Here is a 10,251-nt window from a genome sequence, read left to right as displayed (position 1 = left end):
CAGATAACGACTGGCGTCCCTGGTGTGCTTCCATTCATCATCCCATTAATGTAAGATTAATAACTACTATAGTATAAACACCGGCTGGCATGAACTTGTGAAGCGCGTCACCTTGAAATAACAACGGTTTCGCAATAATATTGAGAATGTGTATTTTACTTGTTCTCTTAAAGCTTTTTTCCCCCTCACAATAATTGTAGTCTTTACATCTTATAGCATGGGTCCACATCGGTAATCTGATTTTCTCAGTCTCTCCTCTTTTTCCTCTCTTTAACACATTCACACGCCGCTGCTTTTTTGTAGAAGAACCAGTACTCACGTTTATAATTTCGCCCACAGAGACGTAATCCCTTTGATTATATCTAATACCTGCCAAAACCCAGATGGCATGCCCACCCATCGCTCAGTGTGATAATGCCACATTGTGAAATCTAGCCATTAATATTAATTTTCAGACTGCGAATGTGTCTGAACTGCTGAAGCTTAAAATTCCTTAAAGAAGGCAAGGCTTGACTTACCAGGGATTTTAAGAGCATTCTCATTTCGCCTCTCTCAGTCCTTTGAGGTAAAACTTGCATTCAGTGGGATATGTAGACTTAAGGTGGTCAAAGTCTTTCACAGGCGACACGAAAAGGCCTAATTCATTTTACGGTCAGTCTGATTTCTTGTGTCAAATAACATTCGTCTTTGCGAAGTGAAGAAATGTAGCTTGCACTGATGTCTTTTGTGGAGGTTTCCGTGCTGTCTTTTTAGGGTCTTTTGTACGAAATACACATGCTCTGGAAGCGAATGCACTTGGATAAAATAATTTCGATAATAATTCTCTTTTTTACAGTGACATTTTACATGGTTAATTACTCAATCGCGATTCGCAGAGCCTGTCCCAGAGGAACGCGTAAGAGGATAATATGATTACAAGCATAGCTTTTCATTTCATTTCGAACTAGCAAAAAGACAAGGCCGATTTAATTCCATCCAGGAGGGTCAGTGTATGGCCTTCACTCTTTATCTGTCTGTAAATTAGTCTATCGATATGGCCATCCACAAACTAACTGTGTGAACCTGATAGTATGGAGATCTTAACATACTAATCGCCACATATGGCAAACAAAATACTCAGATGAAGAGGGAAATAAATATTTGGCAAATATTTTTTTTACTTTTTTCTTTTCACTTGGCTATTAGCTCTGTATTTGGACTAAATCAGTAAAACATGCCTCATTTCTCATTTGTACTGTAATCTCTTTGAAAAGAAAGTTTAAAGAGAATATAGAAGTAAATGTACACTTTTTAAATTAAAATATTAATAATGTGCAATAATAATGTGTAATAAGAACGTTGCAATTAATAGAACAAAAATAAATAAATAAATAAATAAATAAATAGAAATTGAATCGAGATCTCTAAGGGATTCATAAAATGTTTTCTTTGCTTTGCATATTAGTTTGTATATATGGACTTAATAACACAAATTGGTGTTAGAGGTACTAGTATTTACCAGACAATTTGTTTATCAAATGCTCAGTATCGACTGACAGGTACTCTCTTGAGTGCTAAAACTAAAAGTTGGCCATATCATGGAATAGTATTGAACTCTATCACGTTTACAATTGAAATACATGCGGATAAATGTATTATAAAGTTAGTCAAAGATAAATGAACACACTGGCGCTCTCTCTCTCCATACACACATAGTGCGCGCGAGGCTTTTTACTCAGTGCTAATCTCGCTGGTAAACCATAAATGCCAATAAAGCCCCTCTTTCAACATGACATCAGCGCTGGACAACAGTTGCAGGAAAATAGATCTGCTGATGAATTGCCAGAGCTAGTGGGAAAATGAGAGGAGTGAAGCATGAACAGGGCGATGGGCGTTGATTTATCGCATAAGCCCTCGGTCATTTCCATATATTAAAATGCGCCCAAGGGGCCAGTCAGTCAATTTCCTTGAGCCACTACCCGTGGAAGGCAAGCACATGACCAAAAGAAATTCAACTGACTTGCTTTTTTTCCCCTTCTCTGACCCATACACCAATATTCATTTGGTAGTCTTAAATAGTGAAACCCTATTATTTAACCATGAAGGTCGCATTTTAATAAAGTGATCTACCAGCAATAGTCATGGTATTATGTAGGTTTGGTAATCTGGTTTTTGTGTCATCCACAGGGCCTCGCGCATTGAGCTGAGACGTTATTTTAAGCATGAATCTGTCATCGCACTTTCCTCTCACTCTCATTTCCAATCGCTTCCTCTGTCACTCTCACACAAAAGCTCTTTTTTCTGTACGAGCGAGCGCGCCTGACCGTGCATTGGAGAGATGGATATTGCAATGCATTTAACGTCTGGCTGATTTATGATGGGATCAGTCGCATTGTCATTTACATATTGAGATTCTGTTTGTACGCGGCGCTTTGTTGCTGCCTGATAGCTTCCATTGCTCCGTTTGCGCTGATCAATGCCCGCCTGGAGCAGGGACAGACTTTAAGAAAAGTAAATATGTGGAAAAAAAGGCGGTCCATCAACCAATGGCCTGAGTGGGCACGTGCCATGGTTAGTGTTACTGAAATGCATGAACATCCCCAAATTTGTCCAGCACCGAAAGCTTATACAGAACGGTCGTTCAGTCAGAAGCAAACGCTGTTTATACACGTCGCACCCTAACCACATTCATTTTTGCTGTTCATGCGTAAGGAAATATTCCTTTTGATTTTGTAGAGATTGTTGCATGCAAACTTAAAGTTTTCACAGTAGCCAATAATCACAGTTTCCGACTATAGCAAACCTCACAACTTTTTTTTTTTAAACAAAGTTATTTTTTCACACTTGGAAATATTTCGAGCGAGGTTAAACAATGCAATGTTTCTGTGGGATGCAAGAACTGCAGAGCACAATACCTCTTGAGAGGTCCTAAAGGAATCCGTGGTGTATTTCTGTCAATTACGCTGCACGATCGCAGAAATATTAGACGCTTAAAAATAAAAGTCCTAATTAAAGCCAAAACAGCTTGATTCTGCTGTATATAATAACCTTCTATGCTTACTTTTTATTATCCAGAAACCAATGTATGCTGGTGCTTTAAAGAGCCTAGAAATCAAAGCAATTATCTGAATTATCTTTTATAAAATACAAATAATCACATAGCCAAACCAAGAACCCTTCATGTTTCTTTGAGTAGCCTGCTGTTCCTTGCTTAAAGCACCTTATTATTATTATATGTTTTTTTTTAGAATATAATTTACGCGCTGGACTCTTAAAAGTGCTTTAAATGTATCTAGCTCACTTTCTGCATGCTGGAGAATAGTGCGCTGCACTGAAACGAAATCAAAGGCTTTATATAGAAAAGTCAGATCGATACGGTGCTTTTAATCATATGCACTTGTTGAGAACAATGACCTGAAAAGCATCGGCACAGTCAGTGTGGTACAGTCGAGCGAATCCATTGGTATTCCCAGATAGCCCTCGCGCAGAGTTGACCTTTTTACCCAGCGCAAACCTGACTCAACTTTCGCGTAAAGATCTGACACCTCGCGCCGAAAAAAAAAAACCTACACACGCACCAGCACCGCGATCAGTCTTTGGTCCAGAAACAAAGATATCAGTGTATAAGCCTGCAAAGCAGTTTCACTCACTCGCTCGCTTGCTCACGGGTCACGTATTATCTCCAGCATTCGACTTCAATTCCGATCGGATCCCTATTGAATTGTGCCTTTTCCCCGCAGACTGTCACTTGTTCACGCAGCCTCTGCTTTGAGTCTCTGGAGCAGTCGCTATAGTCTGGTCGTACTTCTACTAGTTCGGAGGGGTGTCTCTCTCTTCCTCCCACCTCGTGGATTGAACTAGCTTGTCATCGCGTTCAGTTATACGCTTCATTTCATAATTTCGAATGCATCGGCGCTGTTTACGGCATCTGTATATTTCTAAATCCACGCGGCGGCGGTTTACTGACACCCCCTCCTCCTCCCAGTCGCCATTCTCTATAATCTGAACACATCTGAAAGTTATTACCCCGTCCCCTTTCTTTCTAGTGGGCTGCTCCCACAATCTATTCGTCAGTGTGTTGTTATATTTTTACAATTACACTCTTGTAGTATTTAAGTCCCACCTACATCGCGAGCGAGTGTCCTATGCCGCTCTCTATGTGATGTCCCTTAAGTTTCTGTCTGTTCTGGAGGAATGTGGCGGCGGTTGAACCCACATGCCCCCCGGCTCGGAACCTGTCTGTCCTGTTCGCGCAACCCGATCGTGTGTCTCGCCGAGAAGCAGCTTGCGCGCTACCTCTGACTGACTGTTTGACCAGGAGTTGAGTGACTGTGTTTGAAGCACCATCAGTGTCCACTACGAAACCTTATATGCGAGGTTCCTCTCCCCCTCTCTTTGTATATATAGCATGTCCGGCCCCCTTGAATCTCCTGTCCATTGGCTTTTCGTGCTCTGTTTTCCTGCGTCCACCCCCAGCGCGCACACACACACGCCGCAGCGCGCGCGCCACACACACACACACACACACACACACACACACACACACACACACTCGCCGCAGCGCACATTGCTTTCATTAAACATATCTCCCCCTCTCTCTCTCTTTCTGTGCGTGCGTGTCTCTCTCTCTCTCTCTCTCGCCTCTTGTCCGGCCCCCTGGTCTCTCTCTCTCTCTCTCTCGCATCTTGTCCGGCCCCCTGATCTTTCTGTCCATTGGCTTCTTCGGGTCTATTTTTCATGTCCAGCCCCTAATGAGTGTCCATTGGTTTTGTTATTTCCACTCCCTCCTCCCACTTCACGGCTTTGCCCTGCCCATGTTCTGTATGTCTATGTCCATCCATCTCCTGACGTTCAAGTTCGCAGGGACGTCACGTCCGCACTTGAACTTGCAGCTCAGGGGGGCTTTTGCCATTTTTTCATCTCTCTCTCTCTCTCTTTTCAAAAAAGCCATGACGGCTATCCCACAATCCATCTTCCCTGCGCCATCTTTGTATTATTTCTAATTTATTTTGGATGTCAAAGGCATTGATGAAGATATTTTCTCTGGAGTCTCCCTTCTAACCCGGCTCTCCCGATGTGAACCGAGCTGAAAGCCACCACCAACCACCATGTCTCGCCGCAAGCAAGGCAAACCCCAACACTTAAGCAAACGGGATTTTTCGCGTAAGTAAAGACAAATATATGTTGTGCCCGTTCGCTTTACCTGTTTTTGGCTCCGTTCTGTAGCGTTGAGTTGCTGGAGAGCAGCGTAATTCTCAGTGAAGACACACTGGACACTGGACAGCGCAGATCAAGTGGACTTTAGTGAAGAGAGCGTTCCCATCTCTGAAATGCCTTTATGCGCACCCTCGTCCGCCGAAATGCCACAAAAGTTTGCTTTCCATCGCTGTACTTGGAGAAGTTCGTGCCGACTCGGTGTTTAGGCGCATATATGTCTTGGCTCTCGTGCCCTATAGTCGCTTTGACCACTTAAGAGCAAGCGCTCACATATACCGGACTGTGGTGGGTATATGCACGCGTGCTTTCGTTCGCTTATTTACGCTCACATCTCGTGGAATGTCCCGTAACGCTGTCTGTCTGTGATTCTGGGCAGGATTTCCCCCCTCTCGCACTATTTTTGGAAGATTTTCAAAGAGTGGAAGTGAATTTTGATTGGGAAAAATCTCGTGTCCGACTGTTTACAAGCGCCGCGTGCGCGTACTACCCACTGCCAGCAAATAGAGCACGATAGTCGCCTGTGTGAGACTAACATTGCAGAGCAAGACAGCTGCATATAAAATCTATTCGATTTTTAAACGTAAGCTTTTCTTACATTTGAAGCCAAACGCGATTCTGATCTACTCGTATGGGCGTTCGCTTAAAAGCAATAAGAGACGATTTTACGCTACGCTCTTTGCCGTTTCGTGTGCATTTATACAAGGATAATTTGATTTCACTGATTTTTGTCTTAAATGTCGGTGACAAAGGTAAGACGAAACCTATGTAATGCAACTATTTAGATACAAGTGTATCAAGAAAACCAGCCAGTTTTGCTCTCTTTGTATGCACACATTCGTAGCCTAGCCTACTACTGTTCTCTGTTTTATCATTCCAATTATTATTATTATTTTTTTACTCTAAACATGCCTTGAAGGACTGTGGTAGGTTGCATTTTTGTAAATAAAGTCTGCTTCGTATTTTATGGACCTTAAATGTTGTCAGGAGCACGACGAAACAAAACCATTTAAGCTCCTTTCTTGTCTTTAGATTTTGACCCTTTGATATCTCAAACGTAAAGCTGCAAAAGCATTAGTCCGCGTTTTATTAGATAAACACGTTTGACACAAATCCCGAGTTGTTGTAACATTGTAAAGTATCGTGTAACATTATTGGGTTTCCACACACAGGCTGTGGGATCTCAGCGCGGGTTACTCCGTGTGTTCGCTGCTGTTCGTGTCAGAAATCCACCGCTAGGAGGCAGACGACGATCATAAACTAGACTCGAGCCCGACCAGTTTCGCCGCTATCTTTATCTATATTTGACCATATGTTAGCAAGAGCGAAACGTATTGTATATGAACTTGTAACTGTTTTTTTTTTGTACCCCGTGCTGACCTGGCATGAAATGTAGAATTTTTATACCTTGTAGTTTGTAATAGATCAAGTAAACTAACAACAAAGGATGTTCAGGCAATAATAGACCAAATGTAGTTTATCTTGATAATTCATAATTACACAGAAAGCAGTTATTTTTAAAGTGAAAGAGACATTCTAACGAAGAAGCTGTTATTACAAACGTTTAAAAATGACTTTACTGAAATCAAGCTTTCAATGTTCACGTTCAGGCTACAAACAGATAGCTTTCCGAGGAGAGCTATTTGAAAACATTATCAGCATATGTTTTGGTATTAAGCTGCTTTTGTTTTTAAACACTTGCATTGATTTTAAATAGCCTATCTAAAAATATAAAAAATAAAACAGTTTAAATGCAATATCGTTTTTAGTGCCAGCGCTGATTGTAGTGGAATTTAAAGCAATTGGGAAAATTTTATGTGATACAGCTTTCCACAGTTTTCACACATTCTGAGGGAAACTTAATTTGTTTTTGAAGGATCTAGAAAGTCGAATATTCTTTTGCAAAATATTTATATAATTTGTTTATTTATGCATAGTCAGTCGTGTAAAGTTTCTGAAATATAATTCAAAAATATGCATACATGCGGATATCTTTAGATCGCAGCTGCGATAGTAAAATAAGTACATAATATGATTGTTATTGCTAATTGAAGTGTTGAATATAAGTTGTTATTTTAATGTAACGTATATTATTGCAGCTGAAATATATATGTTACCAACTTTAGTTGGTATATTTAAGTTCTCGCTCGGTATTATTATTAAATCATGACTGAAGTTTTGCATATATCGATTATCTCTGTTTTATCACAATCACACCTAACTGGAAGTTCTACAGCTGTCATTATTACGAATTCATTACGAATCAATATCACTATGAATCCCTCTGTATCTAGAAATCAGTTCTAAAATACGTTGAGTTCACTTTAAATCGAGTAGGCTTTCTTTTATTGATTTGAATGGCGAGCATTTAATCTCGAAAAAAAGAAAATAATTACTACGTAATAGCGAAAAGCATTACATATAGAAGGGAAATTGATCACACTTCGTTATTGTCCTTAATGTGCAAATGTGTCAGATATTTTCCTCATAAGCACGTCTGGGAGATACTCCACATCTGCCCCTCAATATCTGCCCCAGACAGGGCTGAAGTAAATTTAACCGCCCTGCACATGATCCTAACACCTTTTTATCAAAATCTGTACCAATCATCATCCACTAAAATTAAAATCTATTTTTTGATTCTCTGTGGTTTTAGGTTCATTAAAGCATGAAATTGGCAGCTTATAAAGAAGGTCAAGATTCTTATCCATCAGGAAACTAGTGTAACCTCTGCGCAAAATTTCACTAAACAACCATTATAAAAATACCTGCATATGTGTGTGTGAACCTTACAGTTAACTTTATCGTGAGGGGGAATAAAGCTAATAGTCTTTACTGTGTGAAGCTTGTATTGTTGCAGCTGTGACTTGTGTTGGCTTTTCTGGATATCTATACACATGTTGTCCATGCAGTCATTTCATGATCCAGATGTGTGTATGGTTGAGTGAAACAAAGAGTCAGACTGAGATGAATTTTCTGTAGTTTTAGACACAGATGTTAATGCACCAAAGCAAATATAACAAAATTTTGTTGCCTTTACTGTTATATCATAATAAATCATATGTTAATAAGATGTCAAGCCCTTGCTATTAGTTAGGTGAATATTATGTGTTATGCTTGTTCACTGAAGTTTAACTGACAGTGACTAATTGATTTTTTATGTTTATTATTATTATTATTTTTCATAACTTTTAATGTAATTACAGATCAGAAATTTAAAAGATGGATCTGAAATTATAAATTAAATTAAAGTGGTGGATTAACATAAAATGTGTATCCTTGTTCTTTTTTATCTTGTTATATGCTCCCTCGTCTTGACTGCATTTATTACAGCATCTAATATTCCCTCTGCTTTTCGTTCCCTCTGTGTCGCATATGGATTCTTCCTGCGTGCAGCCGAGCCCCTGTCAGCCGTGGTCTCGGAGGAGAGGAAGGAACAGCGCGGGCTGGTACAGGTAGCTCCAGAGGGAGACCAGGACCTGCTCACCTGTGGCCAGTGTCAGATGAACTTCCCTTTGGGAGACATCCTTATTTTCATTGAGCACAAAAGGAAGCAGTGCAGTGGCACTTTGTGCATGGACAAAGCAGTGGATAAGCCCCCCTCGCCCTTGCATGGTGAGCTGAGGAGAGCCTCCAACCCCGTGGAGGTGGGTGTCCAGGTCACGCCAGAGGACGATGACTGCTTATCGACGTCTTCTCGAGGAATCTGTCCCAAACAGGAAAACATTACAGGTAACCTCATCCCATGTGATTTGTCTTTTAAATATAGAAGGGCTGTGCATGTATCTGTGTGAAGAACATTCGTGGTGGAGCCGAGTTGTTGTGTGGGCCACATATCGTAGACGCATGTCTTTTCTCGGTGGGGCATCTCGTTCGCAGCTCTGGAGACGTATCAGTGCTGAATATTTAAAAGCTGTGGGGCAGGAAGGGGAAGGGGGTATATTCAATCAAACCTCAGAGTGAGAAGCCATTACGAAGACCAAAAGAGGAACCGGCATTACTTCATAGAGTACAAAGAAAACATTTAAAATCTGATTTATTATCTCAAGATCATCGCTGCTTGGAATCAAGGATCTCCCTCAGATGGACTCTGTGGGATTTGGATAATTAAGCTCAGATTCGAACCGTAGATCACACATTCCCACCACCGACTGCATGCCTCGGTTTAGCACATTTGCACTTTGTGTTTCAAATCCTTTTTCTCTGGTAACTTGTCGTTCACTCTCCATGGTAATCAAATGAAGCCCAAAGAGGCAGACTGTGACTTAAAAGTTGCAGATTTGTTAACGTAGAGTGCAAAGGGTGGGTTCTTTATGGCACAACGGACTGCTCATCCCTACTGGGAGGAGAAAAAAAAAGGGATTGAGAGGGGGAAATTTTGGCCCTGGAGGGGCGGTTCGAGGAGTCCTTGCTGTGACAGGAGAGGCCATCCCCCTCTGTGTGTGTCCACAGGCTCATGGGAAATGCCTCTCTGTGCTGCACAGCCTCTCTCATGTGGTCTCGACAGATGTATCTTGATTTCGTTGTGGGTTCTTGCACAGCCACATCTTATCCGTATAAATGCACGCCTGCACATTTTCACTTTCTGTCAAAAAAGGAAAGGAAATGGAAAGCCGTTCGGGTATTTTGGTTTGTCAGGAAACAATAACACAATGTTAATTATTTGTTTTATTTTTGTGGATGTGTGTTTTAATTAGCGGTTGGCTCTATGCACTATATAAAACACGGAAAATGCAGTCATAAAAAAGATAGTGCCTAATTTCTACTGTAAACAACTTAAAATAAAGGCAACCCTGGAATCTTAGAGCAGCGTAAGTCTGATCTTGCTTAAGCTGAGCGTTAAGTGAAATGAACTGCTTTAAGTTGTCGGCGTGTTATTATGTGTCCATGAGTGTTTTGTGCTGGTGGGGCGATTTAGAGTGGCTGTTTTTGAAATGTAGAAAATGTGAGAGTGAGACTTTCCAGTCTGTTTTTCTGGCCTGGCTTTATGTTTGGCCATTCTCTGGTCTGCCTCAAAGATCAGGTTCCAGGAAGCGTATGGGTCCGGTTAGCCCCATC

The 10,251-nt window shown here is 41.0% G+C and overlaps 1 protein-coding gene across 1 annotated transcript in view; it reads left to right on the top strand.

The window, feature by feature from the left end:
- Window positions 1-4,664: 4,664 nt before the first annotated feature.
- LOC107666449 (B-cell lymphoma/leukemia 11A-like) overlaps window positions 4,665-10,251 on the top strand; it is a 57,177-nt gene continuing 51,590 nt past the window's right edge. The window contains exons 1-2 of the mRNA XM_016457771.1: window positions 4,665-5,142; window positions 8,590-8,925. Coding sequence (XP_016313257.1) covers window positions 5,088-5,142; window positions 8,590-8,925 — 391 coding nt within the window. The 5' untranslated portion in view covers window positions 4,665-5,087. The remainder of the gene's footprint in view (window positions 5,143-8,589; window positions 8,926-10,251) is intronic.

Source organism: Sinocyclocheilus anshuiensis, unplaced genomic scaffold (genome assembly GCF_001515605.1).
Source record: "Sinocyclocheilus anshuiensis isolate Anshui unplaced genomic scaffold, SAMN03320099.WGS_v1.1 scaffold63, whole genome shotgun sequence".
Classification (NCBI taxonomy): domain Eukaryota; kingdom Metazoa; phylum Chordata; class Actinopteri; order Cypriniformes; family Cyprinidae; genus Sinocyclocheilus; species Sinocyclocheilus anshuiensis.
This window is presented reverse-complemented; position numbering and strand designations above follow the sequence as displayed.